General features: G+C 42.3%; 1 protein-coding gene across 6 annotated transcripts in view; it reads left to right on the top strand.

Annotated features, from left to right (window-relative positions):
- Positions 1–21,898, top strand: part of Not10 (CCR4-NOT transcription complex subunit 10) — an 89,128-nt gene that overhangs the window by 31,212 nt on the left and 36,018 nt on the right. For all 6 annotated transcript variants that reach the window (XR_012965958.1, XR_012965957.1, XM_076177960.1 and 3 more), the window contains exons 9-11: positions 3,246–3,448; positions 16,678–16,799; positions 20,702–20,835. Coding sequence is in view for 4 of the 6 variants with exons in the window: in XM_076177960.1 (XP_076034075.1) it covers positions 3,246–3,448; positions 16,678–16,799; positions 20,702–20,835 (459 nt within the window). In the remaining 2 variants the exon portion in view is untranslated. The remainder of the gene's footprint in view (positions 1–3,245; positions 3,449–16,677; positions 16,800–20,701; positions 20,836–21,898) is intronic.

The following is a 21,898-nucleotide window of genomic DNA, read 5'->3' as shown; positions in this document are numbered from 1 at the left end:
AAGAACCTCCCTACCTTTTGTCCCTTTCCTCCTTCTCCATCTATCCTCCACTCTCAACTTACCTTCCACCAAAAAATGATCTGATATTCCCCCACCCTCTCCCCTTAGCACATGTACATCCTTAACTCTTCCTATCATAATCCTATTTACCACTACATAATCCATTAGCGCTCTATCTACCACCCTTCCCTCCACCACCCTCTCCCATGTGTACTTATGCTTGACTTTCTTCCGAAACACTGTATTTGTTATTATCAGCTCTCTTTCTAGATACATCTCCACCATCAACTCTCCACTACGATTCTTTCCTGGAACTCCACACTTCCCAACCACTCCATCGATTGGACCATTTCCCACTCTAGTATTAAGGTCTCCCAGTACTATTACATTGACATTTCTTTCTAAACCCTCTATGCACTCATTTAAATCTATCCAAAAGGCCTCCCTTTCTTCCATGCTCTTCTCACTGCCCGGCCCATATGCACTTACAAAGACCCACATCTCCTTTCCCAGTTTCACCTTCATCCACATTATCCTTGAGGAAACCTCCTTCCATTCCACTATCCCTTTACCTATCTCCTCACTTACTAGAATAGCCACCCCTTCCCTCCCTCGCCCTCTCTTCACTCCTGATAACCTCCCACTTACACTCCCAAACATACACTCACCCTTCCCTTTCAACTTAGTTTCACTCAAAGCCAACACATCCAACTTTCTTCTCACAAACATACTACCTATCTCTTCCCTTTTACTCTCATCTGTACCACAATCACGCACATTAAAAGACCCAAACCTTAGGGTGCTGGCCCGAGGCCCGCCAGCACCCCTTATGCCTTTTCTTTTTGATTTAGGAATTTGCCCCTTGGGGCTACAGGGAGAAGGATGCCTAGTCCCTCTCCCCGTCCCTTTCTTCTCGCCTCTTACGATCCAAGTGGGAAAACTTGGTGGCAGTATTCTTTTCCCCCACCACAAGGAATTCCCCCAATCAGAAAGAGAATACTCAGAGAAATGGTACAGGACAGCAACAAGGGGTTGGGGGACAGCATAACGGAGGGACAGTCGTAGTATAAAAGTGTGATCATTTCTCTATGAACAGAATTTCTTCTATCATAGACAAAATGATGTGTGGCTCTGGTCCGTAGGGGCGCCCCATATAGACCCTAAAGTATCGACTGCATGCTACTTTGCCACAATAACAAGCAGCCAATACCCCAGACGGGGTATATGAAAGGACAAAGCGTCATTACCTCACAACATCAGAAATGTTCTTATAAGCAGGAAAGTTGAATTAATCATAAAAATACAAATATTTCTAGTAGCTCCCCATATTTTGATATAATATTTCAGTGACTCCCTATTCCTATTAGTATACTACTGACATCTATAAGTTTGATGGAAATTGCGAAATACCCTACATCTTTCACCTTTCAACTTAGTAGTTTTTACATAAAAAAAAACATCAAACTCCTTAAATAGATCATTAAAGATGAAAGCAGTTTGAGTATGTACATAACTTCACATTACAGTGAGCCATGTCACATGGACGGACTTGCAATGTCTACACAATGACACTGGGAAAAACTATTACTATTATTGTCTTTACATATAGAAATATAATCTGTTCTGCTGCTAATTAGCAGCCATTACTCACCCTAAATTGATGACTCAGGAGTTATATACAAATATTATTACTAATGTATATCAATATAAAAAGCTTTACTGAATTAAGTAGAGAAGAAAAGGTAAAATGTGCAGATGGAGAGATGATAATGGAGGAGACAACAATAACAGGAAGATGGGCAGAGTATTTTAGGGAGATGCTAAATGTGAGGGAAAGGTAGTTGCAGTGGGAGGTGCTAAAAATGATAGTGTTGAATGAGGAAAATGTAGGAGAAATAAGTAAAGATGAGGTGAAAGCAGTTATTAAGATGATGAGAGCAGGTAAGGCACCTGGGTTAGATAGGTGTCATGCAGAGTATCTAAAGAAAGGAGGTACAATGATGGTGGACTAGCTGGTGAGGTTTAATGTTTATCTAAGAGAAAGTAGAGTGCCAGAGGACTGGAGGATGGCTTATATAGATTTGCTTTATAAGGGAAAAGGGGACAAGTGTAAATGTAGTAGTTTTAGAGGGATCAGTTTGTTGAGTGTAGTTGGGAATGCTTATGAGAGGGTTTTGATTGAGAGGATTAGGAGAGGAACAGAGGGAGTAATTGATAAGGAACAGTGTGGGTTTAGGAAAGATAGGGATTGTGTGGATCAGATTTTCGTGATAAGGTAGATATGTGAGAAGGCTTTAGGAAAAGGTAAGGACATTTTTTGGACCTTTATAGACCTGGAAAAGGCTTATGACAGGGTAGACAGGAAGGCACTGTGGGAGGTATTGCAGATATATGGGATTGGAGGAAAGCTTTTAAGAGTAGCCAAGAGTTTCTATGAGAGTAGTATAGCCTGTATTAGAATTAGAATTGGAGAGAGTGAGTGGTTTGAGGTAAAGGTGGGACTGCCAGGGTTTGTCATGTTGCTGCGGTTGTTCAACATCTACATGGAGGGGGTGGAGTGAGAGGTAAATGCAAGGGTAATGGGTAGGTGACTGGAGATGGTTAAAGAAAATGGAAACAATTGGGAGGTGAGCCAGTTGTTGTGTGCTGATAACACTGTGCTTGTGGGCGGGTCAGAGGAGGAATATTAAGGAAGTGACAGATTTTGGGAGGGTGTATGATATATGACAAGGGAAAGTTGAAAGGTAAATGTGGGTAAAAGTAAGGTGATAAGATGTGCAAGGGGAGAGGATGGCAGCAAATTGGAAGTAAGTCTTAAAGGAGAGAGGCTGGAGGAAGTGGTTAGCTTTAGGTATTTGGGGTTGCATGTGACATGAAAGGGAGGAGTGGAGGTGGAAGTAAGTTGTAGACTGATAGAAACTAGTAAGCCTTGGGGGATCAAAAAGTGTCATGAGAAATAGGCATTTGGGAATGGATGCAAAGAGGAGACTATATGAATGGATGATCATGCTGATGGCATTGTATGGGGTAGAGACCTGGCATATATATATATACACATACATACATACATACATACATATAAATATGTATGTATATATACAAATATATAGACATATGTAGAGGAATCTACTTGAATCAACATGTTACAGCTCCATTTCTTTCATTTATTGCATTTCTAAGAAGTAAAGAAATCATTGTCCTTCATATTAATTCTTTTGCCTTTAAATCATACTTTTCTTCTGCAGATGAACCTTTTTCGAATCGACCTCTTTATCAGCTTGGAAGCAGAGTGAAATGGGAGATTTATTACAATTTGGGAATAACACTTCTGCACATGAATAAACCAGACAGAGCCTTCACATTTCTGATGGAGGTCATCAAAGTTCATACCTGCAACCCAAGATTGTGGTTGCGGATAGCAGAATGTTGTATTGCACAGCATAAAATGGTAAGTTCCTTCATGAGGTATCATTTCCCTCTCTGTGTGTGTGTGTGTGTGTGTGTGTCTCTCTCTCTCTCTCTCTCTCTCTCTCTCTCTCTCTCTCTCTCTCTCTCTCTCTCTCTCTCTCTCTCTCTCTCTCTCTCTCTCTCTCTCTCTCTCTCTCTCTCTCTCTCTCTCTCTCTCTCTCTCTCTCTCTCTCTCTCTCTCTCTCTCTCTCTCTCTCTCTCTCTCTCTCTCTCTCTCTCTCTCTCTCTCTCTCTCTCTCTCTCTCTCTCTCTCTCTCTCTCTCTCTATCTCTCTCTCTCTCTCTCTCTCTCTCTCTCTCTCTCTCTCTCTCTCTCTCTCTCTCTCTCTCTCTCTCTCTCTCTCTCTCTCTCTCTCTCTCTCTAGGAAAGGTGAGATATTACCAGGTAATAGTTGAAAAAATTAGCTAAACTACACTGCTAAGTAAATGATCAATTGTGATTGTAAAAAGTAATTGTTATTTGCATGTATATACAGGGAATCCTATATTTACAATGGTCTTGACTTCCAATGTTTCATGTCTATGATGCTGTCAGTGTATGTTCATGTACATTCCCCTTTGTTTATATATATATATATATATATATATATATATATATATATATATATATATATATTATTAATATATTTTGGTAGTAAATTTTCTTGTAGACACATCTTGTTAAAGACCAGGGCTAAGTCAGTTTCAACAATCTTCTTGGTTGTTTTTTCTATTTGTCTTATGTGTCTTATATTCCATAGGTAAATTAAATACAAGTCTTCTGAGACCCATGGTATATTGACACAAATAAAGATACAATAGTGAGCTTTTGGTTGTTATATACAACCATCTTCTGGTGGATAAATTGACTGGAAAAGGTCCATGTCACACTGAACTTAAGGGGCTAAAACAGATCTTCATCAACAACAATTATTCTAACACTATCATGCATACATACATACATACATATACCATGGGCTTTTTTTTTCTCTCAACTGTACTCTTTTGGTTAATAGAAGCAGATATACACTTCAAGAGTTTGACTCTGGCTTATTCTTCTGACTAGGATACAGAACTGGGGTGGAATGTGTTGAGCAATAGTCCAATGAGTAGTGGGGGTATTGTATTAACAGCAATACTTATATCATAATTTACCAAGGAAATTAAGATGAGAGTTATGCTATTGTAGTCAAATAAACAATAATGCCACTGGTATCACTGTTAAGATGCTATCTTCATTGCTGTTCCTACTAAAATAGCAATGCAAAGCCCTGTTTCAATAACTTTCACTAGATTGATGAAGAAACAAAACTAATAATGTTTCTTTAAATTTTTTGTGAAATAGGGATGTATCCTATGTGCCAGCAAAAACTCTAAGTGGAATGTGCTTAAAAGAAAGTCCTAGAATGAAATGGATGGATGGGTGAAAAAAGCTTTGGAAAAGAGCTTTAAGAACATAAGAATAAAGGAGATTGTAAGAGACCATATGCATATGGTATGTCAGTAGAATAGAGAGGAGAGGAGAGTATGCAAGTGATAGGAATGTATGGAGATGAGGTTATGAATGGATTAGTGGATGGTGTTGCTCTGTAGATAAGTGGATGAAGAATGGGAGCTGCTACATGATGAAACAATGGGGCATCTTAGTTTCTCAGGGTATGAAGGGTCATCACGGTCTCCTGCCCACTGCCTGGGTCAGAACCAGTGCAGCAGGACACAGCACATCCAAAGCAGGACTGCTTCATTTACACAGTGAACCTCCTTCCTTGTCCCCTTGTGCAAAAAATATAGAAGATGGGTTGCACATCCTTAGCATGAATAGAATCATGTGGTTGTGCTGTGTCAAGCCCTTATGTACTTACCTAGTTGTATCTTATGGGAAGGGGAACTATGCTTGTGGTGTCCCTCCTTTGTATCTCGCAGTGTCTAGTTTCCTCTTAACTTTGTGTATGGTTTTTGCACACACTATTGTTTTGTCCAGTTTGTTCCAGATGTCTACCACTCTGTGTGGAAAACTATTTTTTTTTTCTTTTTTGAGGACTTCAAAAACTATCCTTTTTTATTTTTTTTTCATGTCCCCTTGTGTTTCTCTTATCCTAATTTAGTAAGTCCTCTCTATCAAGGACTTTTGTGCCTTTCATGATTCTGTAGATGGTCAGTGGGTCGCCTCTTTCTCTTCTTTGTTCCAAAGTCGGTAATTTCAATTTAGCCAGTTTCTCCTCATATGACAGGTTTGAAAGTGCTGGGGGAATTTTTGTGGTTGCTCTCTGGATTCTTTCAATTTTCTTTATATTCTGTTTGGTACTGGGTGACCATAGTGTCAGCCCATCCATCCCTTTCTTGTATTATATCAGTTAGTCTTGAATAGAAACAGATTAAAGTCGTAGCACATAATCGTACCTGTCTGAGTCCAAATTGTCTTGAGTTTATTATATTGTTTTCTTCCAGGTGTTTTATCCATCTATTCTTGATCATTTTTTCACAAATTTTGGCTACAGTGCTTGTAAGGGAGACTGGTCTGTAATTTGTTGGTTCTTCTTTGTTTCCTCCTTTATATATTGGTACAATGTTGGCATTTTTCCAGTCTTTTGGTATTTTTCCTTCTTTGAGTGAGCAACTTATTATGTTATATATTTTGTCCATTAATTCTTCTTTACATTCTTTTAGTATCCAATTTGCAATTCTGTCAGGGCCTTGTAATTTCCTAACATCAAGGTTCGTTAATTGATCCATTATTTCTTTTTGTGTTATTGTTATTTCCCTCATGGGGGGGAGATCACATTTCACTTCCTTTGTCCCAATGCTGTACTCTTTCTCTAGTGAAAACCGACTTGAAGTGTTTGTTCATGACTTTAGCTATTTCTAGATCCTCTGTGTATTCTGCATTTCCTTGGTGTATTTTCACCATTTCCTGCTAATTTTTATGTTTACCATTCACATATCTATGGAAAAGTTAAGTTTGGGTTGATCTTTACATTTTTCTATGATGTCGTTTTTGTAGTTTATTTTTTCCTCTTTGTGCAGTTTTACACATTCTTTTCTATGGTTGATATATATTTACCATTTTCCAGTTTTTTTTTTATCTTCATCTTTTCCAAGTTTTATATCTTCTGTCTTTTGCCTCACTGTATCTTTTGTTGAACCAACACTTAATGTACACCTCTTGTTTCTGTCTTGGTACGTATTTATTCACTCCATTATTATAGATTTCCAACAGGGTTGTCCATTTCTCTTCCACTTTTGTCTCTTCAATGTAGAATTTTTCCCAATTAGAATTTTGAAAGAATTTCTTTAATTTCTGAAAGTCTGTTTTTTTTTGTACATCAGTCTTCCTTTTCTATATTTTTCATTTCTCTCCATATGTATTTCTTCCTTTAGTTCAGCCTCAATTAGTATGTGATCACTGTTTCCAAATGGTGTCTTGTATTCAATTTTATCCACAATTTCAGGTTCTGTTGTAAATATTAAATCCAGTCTCAGTGGTCCTTCATTATTTCTATATCTGATATTTTCATTTACCCATTGTGTCATTGTATATTCTATAGTCATGTCAAGTAATACATTTCCCCATACAGTGCTCGACAAAATTCGCGCCTGCTTAGGCCAGACCGGGCGCAAACTATGGCGAAAAAATGATGGTCATTTTGATGGTGAAACAAAGATGTCAGAACTCGCGCCTGCCTGTATGACGTCACTGCATCCAAGGACGATGCGACCAGGGAAGCTGGAGCGCGTCAGTTGCCTCAGGGCATTCGTGGAGGTAGGGTGTGTGTGGCGTTGTGCTCGTGAGGGGGCCAAGTTTTGTGTCGCATTTTTTTTACCTTTTTTCCCTTTTCAGTGTAAATATGGCTCCGACCAACCATTTAAGCAATGAACAGATTGCACAGGTGCTGGTATTGAAAGATGCAGGCCATGGAACAAAAGAAATAAGTGACTTGATGAACATAAACCCTTCCACAGTGCGCAGGTGGATAAGGCGTCGACGCCAAGAAAACAGTGGTGCAGACCCAGTGCCTAGAAAACACACTGGCAGGCCTAGGAAAACTTCCCATAGGGCCATTAGTAGCCCTTCACCATAGGGCCATTAGTAGCCCTATGGGAAGTTTTCCTAGGCCTGCCAGTGTGTTTTCTAGGCACTGGGTCTGCACCACTGTTTTCTTGGAGTCGACGCCTTATCCATCTGCGCACTGTGGAAGGGTTTATGTTCATCAAGTCACTTATTTCTTTCGTTCCATGGCCTCCATCTTTCAATACTAGCACCTGTGCAATCTGTTCATTGCTTAAATGGTTGGTCGGAGCCATTTTTTAACTGAAAAGGTTAAAAAATTAAAAAAAAAATGCGACACAAAACTTGGCCCCCTCACGAGCACAACGCCACACACACCCTACCTCCACGAATGCCCTGAGGCAACTGACGCGCTCCAGCTTCCCTGGTCGCATCGTCCTTGGATGCAGTGACGTCATACAGGCAGGCGCGAGTTCTGACATCTTTGTTTCACCATCAAAATGACCATCATTTTTTCGCCATAGTTTGCGCCCGGTCTGGCCTAAGCAGGCGCGAATTTTGTCGAGCACTGTAGTTCCTCTCTACCTTTCACTGTCATCTCTTCCCAACAGATTTCCTTGCAGTTAAAATCTCCCATAAGTACCAGGATACCTCCATCTTTCAGTATCTCATTTACTGAATGCCTTGTATTGTCTAACATTTTTAAACGCTTTTCTGTCCAAGAGCCCATTTTTCGGGGGCACATAAATCACCACAAACTTTCTACTTTTCATGTCGCTATCTTCAACTTTTATCATGAACATTTCCACACTGTTTTTACCCTCTGTAACCTTCGTCACATTTAAGTTTTTCTTGGCCAAGAATGTGATTCCTCCGCCCTGTTTCTCATTTCTGTTTTTGTTCCAATATTTGTATAACTCATGTCCAACACTAGGTGATAGTGGACCCCTTAATTACGTCTCCACAATTCCCATTTGTTCCGAAGAATACAAACTCTTCGGTACTCCTTACACTAGGATACTCTCGCGTAGCGCGAATATTTCTACTGCGAAATTAAAATCCTCACTCTGTGGGTCTGGGCAACGCTTATCCTCAGTAAGGGGCCCCATTGGGGCAAGGGGGGGGCCCTTGCCCTCCACCACAAGTCTCGCACACTATAACCATTCTCTTCGCAGTAGTGACCGCGTTAACATCTCTCTACTGCATGTTTAGTTTTTATCGGTTTCCCCCTTAATGGGCCGATTCTCAGTCAAATTCCTTTATTGGCGCGGCAGCGAACCGTTACTTACTCAGCGGTTCTATGTTTACGTCGGTGCCGAAAATCAAGCAATCCGCTTCGATTGTCGCCAGCTCACTCTAAGGACGCTAAGGAGTTCGTCGTCCTTCAATTTCATCGGGGTTTTCCCTACGCCATCCTGTGTCCTGGAATTATTAAGTGCTTCTCCATTCCCTGTATTATTCCCTTAACCGCCACCGGGTATCCTACCCTTCACTGTAAGTATGGAATCTGGTTCCAGTATTGTTGTGGTTTCGCCGAAGGGAGATAAGGGGGAAGGTGCGCATGCATAGAAAATGGCTTCCCTCTTCACCCCCCCAAAACCAAGGGAAGGCGGCCTACGGCTTCGGAGGAGACGAGCAATTCTCTCCCTCCTCCACGGCGTAGTAGACAGGAAGCCAAGTTGTCCTTTATTCCTTTAAACCTGGACGGTTAGCGTAGATGGACATGCGCCTCAGGCCACCTCTAGCTACCGTTCCTGTACGAGCTTTTCCCGGATGAGGTCGCTTGCGGCTTGCCCTCGCCCATCCCAGAACCTCAACAGTCGCCAGGAAGGTGGTACAACGCCACTTCGAGTCATTCTCAGGCCAAGTTGTCCTCTTCCTTCAACAAAGGACGGTTAGCGTAGTCGGACATGCGCGTCAAGCCACCGCTAGCTACCGTTCCTGTATGACATTTTTCCCGGATGTGGTCGCTTGCGGCTGCCCCCGAAACTCGACGCCGGCACGGACAAAGGGGGGGGGGGCAAAGAGCCCCTTAGTCTCTTCTACTCAGGAATCCCGCAGTACGCACAACACCCACCGTAGGAAGAGCCGGGTGATCAACGGTGCCCTTCCCATGCCCTTTGCTCACAGGGACAGAGATCAGGGACGAGGTTGCAGATGCAGTGTTTCTAGATGGCTTCCCCCCTCACCCGACACAAGGAGAAGGCATGCTACGTCGGCGGAGGACGAGGGCAGTTGTCTCCCCCCTCCTAAGCGTAGTAAACGGAAAGGTTGTACAATAGCCGCCCCGAGTCAGTCTCAGGCCACTTGTCTCCTGTTCCTGCCCACAGGGTGGTTAGCTCCGACGGGCACGCGCTAGCCCCCGCGAACCCCCCCGGGTACGAGATTTTTCCCGGATGCGTCCGCCGGCCCCGTTCCGCGCTTCTCAAGCGCGGTTCGTGCACCGCACGGAAGCTCGTGAGGAGTCACCGCCCCCAAGGGCCCCCCTCGACCATCTTCCACTTGCTCGGCCCCCCTCTGTACCCATCAGTGACCGGGATGGTAGCGTGAGGTTCCTCTCTGCCCGTGCCGACCCCTCCTACGCCGACGACGATGTCCACAGCTCCGTAGGGGGGGGGGGGCCACGCTCCCTTTCCCCTCCCGTTTCCCAGTCGGAATCCTCGATGGTGGTCCCACCTTCCTTCTCGGACGTCCTCGCGAGGGTTCGGAGGGCGAATCGACTGGGCCACCCGAAAGAAGAGGAAGCCACATTCGAGTCTGACATCTTCATGACGGCCAACTCTCAGAAAGCCCAGCCTCCTCCCCTCCACCTTCCATGGAGTACGCAGACGGCGAGAGCCATGGCCCAGGCCTCCGACGCTCTCGCAACAAGGACGACCGAGAAGACGCGTTGGCTTCCGGTCCCATTGGAACACCAGAAGCGCTTCTACACCCCATCGGGGTCAACCCTCGGAGCAGCCTCGATCCAGGCGAGGTTACCAGAGCTGGTTAGGCGGACGCCGAGTCGCTGCGCAGGCGAAACGTCCTCCTCTCTGGCAGGGAAGTCAGCGACCACCTTCAATCACTGGCTCTGTCCCTGGCGGTGAACTCCTGGCTAGAACGCCTCCTTGCCTCGGCGTGGGAGTTCTTACCCGCACTACAACCCCAGGAAGAATGCGACCTCCAGGCTTTTTGGCAAGCGCGAGCAGAGCCCTGAAGCATCAGGTTTCCTGTCTCTCAACGTCCTGGGCCAACTTCGAGTCCCGCAGGAGAGACACCATCCTCGGGGACCCCAGTGACCCCCTCCTCAGGGAGATTTATGCTCACCCACACGCTGATTCCCCCGGATATGGTGGACTCCGAGATCCTAGACGCAAACATTATAGAGGCTCTGGACTCCCCCACAGGACTCCTAGGAATTCGCCAGCCCCTCCGCACAAGATAGGGGGTTGCCTCTCCCTCTACTGGAGAGCATGGGAAGAGGCCAGGGCAGAAGACTGGACCTACTGAGTCATTAAGACGGGCTATTGTCTTCCCTTTTCCACTGTCCCAAACCTCTCCCTCTATCCCATCCAAGTCAGCAGCTTCCACCCGGACTCGGCTCGCAGGCGGGCCCTAGCGGAGGAATCCTCCGTTCTGCTCCAGACAGGAACTTTAGTGGAAGTCTCGACTCCGGACCCAGGGTTCTTCTTACGGCTATTCCTAGTAGAAAAGACAACAGGGGTGTGGAGACCAGTCATCTATTTGTCTCCACTCAACAAGTTCCTTTTCCTTGACGAAGTTCCGAATGGCCACCCCAGAGTCCGTAAGGGCGTCTATCAGGGAAGGGAACTTCATGGTGTCGCTGGACCTCCAAGATGCATTCCGCCCAGCTATGCCAGAACACCTCAGAATGGTCCTAACCTTTGTCCTGAAATTGGGCACAGTAGTCAACCCGGGAAAAGTCAGATTTCTTACCAGAACAGAGAGTCACGTACCTGGGTTTGGTCCTGGACTCCTCCCTAATGGAATCCTTCCTAGTAGGAAAGGGGATCCCGAATCTCGCTTCTCTAGTTGCACAGGCACTATCGACCAGGTTCCTGATGGCTACACAATGCCCAATCCTCCTGGGCCATATGGCCTCCATAGAGAAATTAATCCCCTGGAGTAGACAAAGAATGCGACCACTACAGTGGCTCCTCAAGTCTCAGTGGGCCCCGCAAGAGGGAGAACCCCTACAACACATCTCCCTCACCGAAGAAGTCAAGGATTCTCTTCTCTGGTGGAAGGCCCATGCAACCTTCTCATGGGGATGCCCCTCGGCCCATCTCCCCCCGAAGTCCTCCTGTTCTCCGATGCCTCCAAGGAGGGCTGGGGAGCCCACCTCAACGACGATCACATCAGCGGTTCCTGGTCCACAGTCGAGCGGACAGCCCATATCAATTGGCTTGAGTTGAAAGCAGTACTCCTGGCTCTCCGTCACTTCAAGGATCAAGTCTCAGGAAAAGTAGTGGGCATAATGTCGGACAATTCCTCGGTAGTAGCCTACCTGAACGAGCAAGGGGGGCACAGTCTCCCAGGAACTATGCCTTCTGATGATGGACATCCTCAACCTAGCCAAGAATCTCCAGGTGTCACTCAAAGCCCGTTACATCCCGGGGAAGAGGAATGTCTGGGCGGACCACCTCGGCAGGAAGAATCAGATAATCAACACAGAATGGTCCCTCTATCGAGAGGTAGCGAACTTCATCCTCAGCAAATGGGGCTCCCCTCTAGTGGACCTTTTTGCAATGAGATGGAATCACCAACTCCCAATATTTCAGCCCTTTCCTGGATCCTCTGACAGCAGGAGAAGACGCTCTTCTGCACAGTTGGGACAACCTGGACTCCTACGCTTTCCCACCATTTCCCTTGCTCCAGAAGGTACCTCAGAGCAAGACACGCATCCTACCTTCGGATGACTTTGATCGCTCCTTGGTGGCCCGAAGCCCCATGGTTTCCGGACACCCTCGAGCTAGCAGTAGAAGAGCCTCTGGCCCTTCAGGGAAGACCAGATCTTCTGTATCCACCCATCAACGGGCCTTGACACCAGAACCCTTCAGCACTCAATCTTCACGCGTTCAGACTATGGTCCAGATCCTCCTAAAGAAGGGTTTTCCCAGAGAAGTGGTTGAGGACATGTCCGCTCCTATTTGCTCTTCCTCAGCTAACCTTTATCAAGGGAAATGCGCCTTTGCAAATGGTGCCACTCCAGGAAGTTAGTCCCAGTTCGAGCCACCATTCCTGAGATCGCCTCCTTCCACGTCCTCAGGAAGTCCAGGAAGATCTCCCTCTCGGCAGTACAAAGCTATAGGGCAGCTCTAAATCAGGTGTTTTCTCTGAAGGGCATGGTCCTAACCCTTTCACAGGAAATTTCCATGCTCTTCAGGCACTTCAAAGATCATGCCCCCCCCAGGGAAATCAGTTCTCCTCCGCGGGATGTGGCATTAGTCCTGAACTCTCTGAGGGGTCCCCCTTACGAACCTCTCCGAGAGGCACATCTGAAGGACCTCTCCTAGAGGACAGTTTTTTCTGCTAGCCCTGGCATCTTCCAAGAGAGTAGGGGAGTTACATGCCATCTCTTATAGAGTCGCCCATTCCAAAGGATGGAAAGAGGTCTCCTTCACTTTCATGCCTCAATTCATTGCCAAAACAAAGATCCTGCCAAATCCGACCCTAGATTCTGGTCCTTTAGTGTTCCATCCTTAGACGAATTTGCAGGGGGAGAATAGACTGAAACAGTTCTATGCCCGGTACAAGCCATCCGGACCTACCTCAAGAGAACAGAACATCTTCGACCAGAATTAAAGTGGTTGTTCATCTCTACTAAAGGTAGCCCATCACTAAGAATTCCTTTTCTTACTGGACAATGGAAGTCATCCGCAGAGCCTGCGACATGGACCACACAGATTGCCCATGACCTGAGGGCAGTAGGGACCCCCCTAGTCATCAGAAAGAATCGGTCAGTCAACCAGGTTCTTCAAGCAGGTATATGGAAAAGCCAGAATACGTTCACTTCCTTTTACCTCAAAGAAGTTATGCGGGAATCTTTAGGGAACTTATCTTTGGGCCCCATAGTGGCCACCCAAGAAGTCCTGAAAATGATATACCCCTCCTCAAGAGCACACAGCCGACCCTGACAACTCATCCAGGTTCTGGCTCGGCAACTGCAGGGATAACTTTCTAAAGTCCTTCTCATACTCTTACATTCCCTTACCTCACCTGCGGGCTCTCTAGCATTCAAATGGATTCAATTCAAGCCCTTCTGTGGTACAAAAGTGATTATAAACTTTCTGTCTCCACTCCAGGGAACAGAAAGGGGTGCAATTCAAAGTGAGGGGAATGTAAAGGGGTCTGGTCAACATAGTCTTAGCACACAAGATTTTCCTTACAGCGGTTTCCCAGGCTAGATAACAACTTCCTTCCCTCCTAAGTCCGAGTCTCCTAGTGTAAGGAGTACCGAAGAGTTTGTATTCTTCGGAACAAATGTAATTTTCGCAGGAAAATTAATTTTTCCCTGATACAAACCTGAGGTACTCCTTACCTTTAATGGCCCTCCTCAACCACCCCTCTAAACAGTTCCTTCTCCTTGCCTGACAACCTTGTGCTTAAATCATACCTGGCTCAGAGAATGGTTATAGTGTGCGAGACTTGTGGTGGAGGGCAAGGGCCCCCCCCTTGCCCCAATGGGGCCCCTTACTGAGGATAAGCGTTGCCCAGACCCACAGAGTGAGGATTTTAATTTCGCAGTAGAAATATTCGCGCTACGCGAGAGTATCCTAGTGTAAGGAGTACCTCAGGTTTGTATCAGGGAAAAATTAATTTTCCTGCGAAAATTACATTTTTCTTTTAACAGGTAATCATTTAGTTCATTCAGTCCTGAGATTAATTCATCTATATTAATATAGGCCACTTTTAATTTTTTTCCTTCTCCATCCTGTTTTCGGTTTCTTTTGTTTTGCTTACCATGATGTACCATTGTCTCAGCCTCATGTCTAAGACCCTCCAATAGAACTCCTTGCTTTTGGTCTCCATTCTCTTCATGTTTTTTTCCTTAGCTTCACCTCTTAGTTTCTTCTCTCTTTCTATTTCCTCAACATTCATTTCTCTTTTTATCCATATATTGTTGTAATGTTCACTCTGCTGACTTGCTTGATTTTGCTAATATGTCTTATGCTACCATTTGTAATCTTAGTTTCATCTGTAGAGGTGGATATGATGTGTAGTATATATTATAATTTGCATTGCATTTCATAAAATGTATGTCATATATATTGTGCAATACCTCTGTTGGGGCGCACCTTATTACGTTCTGTCATGTTGCCAAGCTCAGGAGAAAAGTTACATAATTTGGCAGGAAAGCTTATTTGGCTTTCTCATTGGTTGAAGAAAGCATTTAAACTACTTACTTAAGATATGTTTTGGCATCCTGGGAAATGAAAGCACTCATTCCTGGGTTATAAAAGATGAAGCAGAGAGCAACCTTAGTGAGGCACATGAAGTCCGTAGAGAAGAGAAGCAAAGAAAATAAGAACACAAAAAGAACAGAGAAGACAAGAAAAGAAGCAGATGCCCATGGCCCATCTGAATCTATGTAGAAATTATTCTACATTCGTCAGTTATGACAACACTATACAAGTCCTTTGGACCACAATGATTGCCAATCTTTATGTGAAGTGCAAAGCTATCTGTGGTGATGACCTATGATTACTCAGTTTAGGAAATTCAAAATAATTGCTAAGAGCACCCAAGCTTACTTAGACAAACTAGAACAAATAGAAATAATAGAATGGAAGCCTCATCTCGGAAATCATTAATAACATTGCTCATTTCTGACATCCATGTGCAAGGGAGTGTGCTAGAGTTACCAGGAGGTACTATATAATACAATATAAAAATATGGCCCACATCTCCACCTCTTTATGAAAGTTTCCCTAAAGCTCTTTAGCAGAATTTTAGCTTTTATTCTCTTAGAGCAGCAAGCCAAGAAAGTGCATGACAAATCTCTCTTGGGTGCTGGGGAAGCTGTAGGTGGCAGATTGGTAGAATTGGGTTGTTATTGGGTTAAAGAATTAGTGATGCCTCCACCAGATATGACTACTGGGCATTCTGATGTTGCCGTCCTGGGGATGGCCAGTTCTCATGGGTGCCCATACTGCCGTTACTCTATAGTCAATCCAAGACTTCAACTAAGGTGCTAGTTTGCAATGGTAGGTGGAGTTGGTGGGCATGGTTGTTGTTTTGGTTCTTTACATCTCTCACATGTCTGGTAGTCCAAGGGTCTTAGCTCTCAGGTCTAGTGTTGGTTTGTCTTCGGTGGTTCACAACATTTTTTTATAGAGGAGGTTTTTTGTGTAGCGTAGTCAGTCCATGAGACTCGGCAGTGAAGGTTCAGTAGAACATTGAGCCAGTTGAAAAAATGGAGATAGTTCTTTGCGCTATTGATTATATCAATTTGGTACAAGCAAGAACCCATCTGTGTAAGGCTGTCAAGTTTCCAAGTCTCCATAGGCCAGATGATTGGGTCATATAAAGGGGGAACTCAGATGAGTTACCAACATGGAATTATGTACAATAGTTTAAATTACAATGAGCCATTTGGCCTGACTAGAGTTGAGCTAAGACTCAAATATTTGTTAATTACACAATTTTAAATCCTTAAATTACATATCTACAGTCTAAGCCCAAGTGGACATAGAACCATAGGAGAAATTAAAATGAGAAATACTGATGTCTTATGGTATCATGCTTCGACCATTGGAGTCGAACAGGCAATGTGGGCTGGCTGGTGACCTCAGAGATAATTGTCTTGACTGTGTGCAACCTGAGAGATGAAGTCTTGAGTGGGCTCACTACCATGAAACTTCATGTGTGTGTGTGTCCATGTGCACTGGTGCTGGGTGGTATGCATGCAGATATGTTGATATGCAATGTGTGCAACATTAGCTTCTCCATGAAGGTCTTGATGACCATAATGGATGTCCATGGAGGACCTGAGCTTGGGAACATCTGGTGTGGTAGGGGAAGATGTGTACCTCCAGGAGGCCCATGTCAGATACCTCACAATAGATGTTCTGGACAGGGTCATTTCAGGAAATGTATTCCATGTGTTTAATAAGTACAGGTAAAATATTTCAATGCTTCATGTAAAATTACAATTTAGTGGTACAAATGTGTAAATTTTATTTAAAGTGGTAATGATATATTTTTTCTTTTTTGTATTTACAGGTGATTGAAGATGATGGAAACAAAAGTAACTTAAGGAAGAGTTTGGTACAAGGCGTAGTTGGAGTGGGAGCTCACCGAAAAATCTGCCTTTCCATGAGTATAAGTGGTCATAATAAAAGAGTGTGAGTATATTAGACTATCTGAGAGACTTGTATACTGTAGTATGTTATTGATTTAATTTTTTAAATAACATCTATTATAAAGACACTTTCTATTTAAAGTGACACTGAAAGGTTTATACTCCATATCACTGTTGACTTATGCATGTGGCCTAGTTTTAGACACAAGTCACTAGGTATTTATCCTGTACCTTTCCTAAACCCACACTTTTCTTCCCCAGTTATTTTCTCTGTCCCATACCAAGTCCTCTCATATGCCTTTCTGATTACACTTAATTGATTGATCCTTTTCAAAACTATTATAGTCAAATTTGTTCCCTTATTCAATGTAAACCAGAACTGTACAATCATTCCTTCAGTTCTGAGAGTAGTGCTCAGAGAGAAAAGTTCTACTTGGGAAGAGGTGATTAGTGGAGTTCCACAGGGATCAGTATTGGGTCCAATAATGTTTGGTATATATGTGAATGACATAGATGAGGGTGTGGAATGTTATATGAGCTTCTTTCCAGATGACGCAAAACTGTTAAAGAAAGTGAGTACTGAAATGGACTGTGACTCACTGCAGAGAGATTTGAACAGGGTTTGGGAATGGAATCATAAATGGGAAGTGAACTTTAAAATTAAGTAATGTAGCATAATGGAATTTGGAAAAGTGAAAAAAGGATATCAGGATAATATAAAATTGGTGCAAAAGAAATAAAGAAAGTGGAATCAGAAAAAGACCTTGGAGTAATCATCCCAAAGGATATGTCTCTTGACAGATAAACAAAATTGTCAGCAAAACCTATAACTTGCTAAGATCAATAAAAGTTGCTTATACTTGGACAAAGAAATGGTAAAGAAAATACTAGTCACACTGATAAGGCCAAAATTGGAGTACGCAGGAACATTATGGTCACCCAGTACTAAAAAGAATATCAGGAAAATTGAGAGAATCCAGAAAGCAACTATGAAGATGGCCCCAACACTGTCAAAACTGTCATATGAAGACAGATTTTCAAAACTAGAATTACTGACTCAGGAACAAAGCAGAGAAAGAGGTGACTTGTTGACCATCTAGAGAATTATGAATGGTATAGAAGTACTTGATAGAAAAGACTTACTAAATTGGGATAAGAGAAACACAGAGGACATGAAAGGAAGCTCAAAAAGGACATTTATAGGAGAGACCTGAAAAAAGAACAGCTTTCCCCACTGAGTAATGGATGTATGGAATGCACTAGATGAATTGAAGGACAAATTAGCCATGGCAAGATACAGAGATGGGACACCACGAGCATAACTCCCCCTCCCATAATATACAACTAGGTAAATACTAGATAGATACACACACACACATACATACATACATATACCAAGGCTTTTTCCCCCTTACAAGGGAGGTAGCCAAAAAGGGAAAGGCATAAAATCACTTCCACCCATTCCATCCCTGAATACACTCCACACCCCTCCACCCTCCCTCTTATCTGAGCACCTCCTGGATGACGGGTCATCCCTGCACCTTGTCCACTGCCCTGGGTCAGAAGCAGTGTTGCAAGACACAGCACATCCACAGCAAGGCCGCTTCATTAAATCGGCGACCCCCCCTCTCCGTCCCCCCATTGTATAAAAGGAGAGGACGGGGAGAAATCCCTTCGGGCTGCGTAAAATTTTACTCACACATACTACCTCACCCCCCACCACCAGAAAAAAAAAAAAAAAAAAAACAAATATATATATATATATATATATATATATATATAATATATATATATATATTTATTTATATATATATATATATATATATATATATATATATATATATATATATATATACACACAATATGATTAAATACTCAAAGAAGGAAAAGTATCACAGGACTGGAAAAATGCAAATATGGTACCAATATATAAAGGAGAAAAAAAGAAAAATCCAACCAACTATGGACCAGTCTCCCTAACAAGCACAGTAGCAAAAATATGTGAAAAAATTGTCAAAATAGATGGGTTAAATATTTGGAAGAAAAAATATACTGAATCCAAATCAGTGTGGATTTAGACAAGGAAGATCATGTACAACAAACCTGATTTGCTTCTATTTGAGACTAATAGAAATAATACAAGAGAGGGATGGATGGGCAGATTGTGCCTTTCTAGACTTACAAAAAGTATTTAATAAAGTACCACACAAAAAACTAATAGGAAAAATAGAATCAATAGGTGGCATCAAAGGAAAATTATTGGAATAGATGGAAGACTTCTTGACTGGGAGAAAAATGAGGGTAATGATTAGAGATAACTACCCGAATTGGGAAGAAATGATAAGTGGTGTCCCACAAGGTTTGGTATTGGCCCCAATCATGTTTGCCATTTATATAAATGACATGGATGAAGGAGTGGAGTGTTATATGAATTTCTTTGTAGATGATGCAAAAATACTAAAGAAAACAAGAACAGAGGAGGATTGTGAATCGTTACAGTTAGACCTAGACAAAATCTGGAAATGGACTCAAAAGTGGGAAGTGAACTTCAATATCAAGAACTGTAGTATAATGGAATTTGGAAAAAGTAAAAATAGAATATCAAGAAATTATAAAATTGGTGAAGAAGTAAAAAAAGTGAACTCAGAAAGAGACCTTGGAGTAATAATCAGCAAAGACATGACACCGGACAAACATATCAATAAAATAGTTGGAGAAACCTTCAACCTATTAAGGTCAATGAAAGTGGCATTTGACTACTTGGATGAAGAAATTATTTAAAAAAATATTAGTTACACTAATAAGACCAAAACTGGAGTATGCAGCAACACTATGGACACCCAGTACTAAAAAGAATATAAAGAAATTAGAATAGAAAGAGCAACAACAAAGTTGGCACCAACTCCCTCCAAATTAACATACGAACAAAGATTGTACAAATTGAAACTACCAACTCTGGAACAAAGAAGAGAAAGAGGAGATCTGCTGACAATTTATAGAATCATGAAGGGAACGGAAATCCTAGTTAGGGATGATTTATTAAAATGGGACATTGGAAAAACAAGAGGACATGAAAAGAAACTCAAAAAAGATAACTATAGAAGAGATCAGAAAATAATACCTTTCATATAGAGTACTGGATACCTGGAATAAATTAGATAAAGAAACAGTGTGTGCAAACACTATTCAAGATTTTAAGAAAAAAACTTGATGTTGAAAGATACAAAGATGGGTCACCATGAGCATAGCTCCCTTCCTGTATAATACAACTAGTTAGATACAACTAGGTATATACATATGATAATTGGAAATCAAGAATGTAGATTAAGTTGTAATTGTACATGAGTTTGATGCTAGGTAGGATAAATAATTAGAGAATAGGAGATGGGACCCGATGAGCATTGCTCCTTTTCCTTTATACTACAATTGGGTAAACAATTTGGTAAACACACGCACATACACACACAGAGGGAGGATATAGATTGAGTTGGAACTATACATGAATTTGAGGCTAGGTATGATAAAAAATTGGAGAATAGGAGACAGGAATCATTGAGTGTTGCTTCTTTACCTCAGATAATGAACTTAATCTGTTCCATGACTCTTCTTAAACTAAAATGTTCTCTAACCAAAATAATTACAGCAAATATGCCAATATACAACTGAACTAGTGGGATTGTGTATACAGAGGTATGCATATATTTGCACCCTAAAATATTGTTCATTAACAAACTTTTTTTTTCTTTCATTTTTTTTTTCCTCTTTCTTGTCTTTACTGGAAAAAGGGTAACTTTGGTGTCTAGTTTTGTCTAACATATTTTATATTTTTCTGTGTTTTGTGGGATAAAACTTGTTTTGGAGAATTGCTTTTATATAATATTGCACTCTTGTTTTGGTGATGGTATTATATTTTGTGGTGGTATATATGTATTTTGATCATTTCAGGTCAGAAATGCCATTGGATGCAAATGACCCTGAAATGTCTCTTGAATTTGCTCGATTGTGTTTGCGTAATGCCATATCACTTCTACCAGACAATATTTCAATCTCTTCACTAACAGATGAACAGGAAGCTTCAGGTGGGTGAATGTTGAAGTGGAATAGTACTCTGTTCACTTGGTGATTAGGAAAGATGCTAGAGCTTTTTCATTATTACCTCATTAATGTGATGCACAATTTTTTCTTTTTGTTTTCTTTTTTCATTAAAAGTAAAGAAGTGACAAAAAAATCATGGAAGGGAATTCAAATGAAAAGTTGGAAGAAGTAGGAAAAAGTATGAATATAGAATATTTGAGAAGGATACTTATGGACACGGTAAAGGAAACATGGACTGGAGGTGAAGCTTTATTCCTGACGTTTCGTCTAACGACTTTCCTTTGAGAAAGTCGTTAGACGAAACGTCAGGAATAAAGCTTCACCTCCAGTCCATGTTTCCTTTACCGTGTCTATACAACTTGTTCACATGGATTTTCAAGGATACTTATGTTGACCTGGAAAATTAGTGAATGGTGTCACAATCCAGCACTGAAGTAATAACAGCACAGGGTAGGCCTTGCTACAAATGTTGTATGCCACAGATGCACACACAACACATAAGACACAAAGTATATTTTCACATAGTACCACACATCTTTCTTTATGCTAATAGGCTTCTTCCCCCTTATAAGGGAGGTAGCCAGCCAAGGTAACCCATTCCACTCCTATTTGTCACCCATTTCCCTTTTATTTTAATTCCTTATGTATGAAGGGTCATCTCTGTCCCCTGCCCACTGCTGGGGTCAGAAACAGTGCAGCAAAACACTTCATATCTGCAACAGGGCCTGGTGCTTTAATTTACACAGTGATCCTCCCTCCTTTTCTCCTCATGTGAAAATAGAGAGGATGAGATAAGAATCCCTTTGGGCTGTCAATTTATATTCTATTCACTACCATTTTCTACTCACATCTATCTCTTGCCTGGTCCCTTCTTTGCTCAACATTCTCCTTTTACTCAAAGCCCCCTTCACCCAATCCATCCATCTCTTTTATGGTTTACCCCTCAGGTTCACTCCATCCATCTCTGCCCTCCACACTTTTTGCTAGTCTTTTCTCACTCATCTCAGTCCTCTTTCATCTACCCTATCTGCCATCTCCCTTTCCACC

Source organism: Oratosquilla oratoria, chromosome 3, assembly GCF_046742065.1.
Source record: "Oratosquilla oratoria isolate Oo_2021 chromosome 3, ASM4674206v1, whole genome shotgun sequence".
Taxonomy (NCBI): Eukaryota; Metazoa; Arthropoda; class Malacostraca; order Stomatopoda; family Squillidae; genus Oratosquilla; species Oratosquilla oratoria.
Note: the sequence above shows the minus strand (reverse complement) of the source record. Positions and strands in the feature narration are given on the sequence as shown.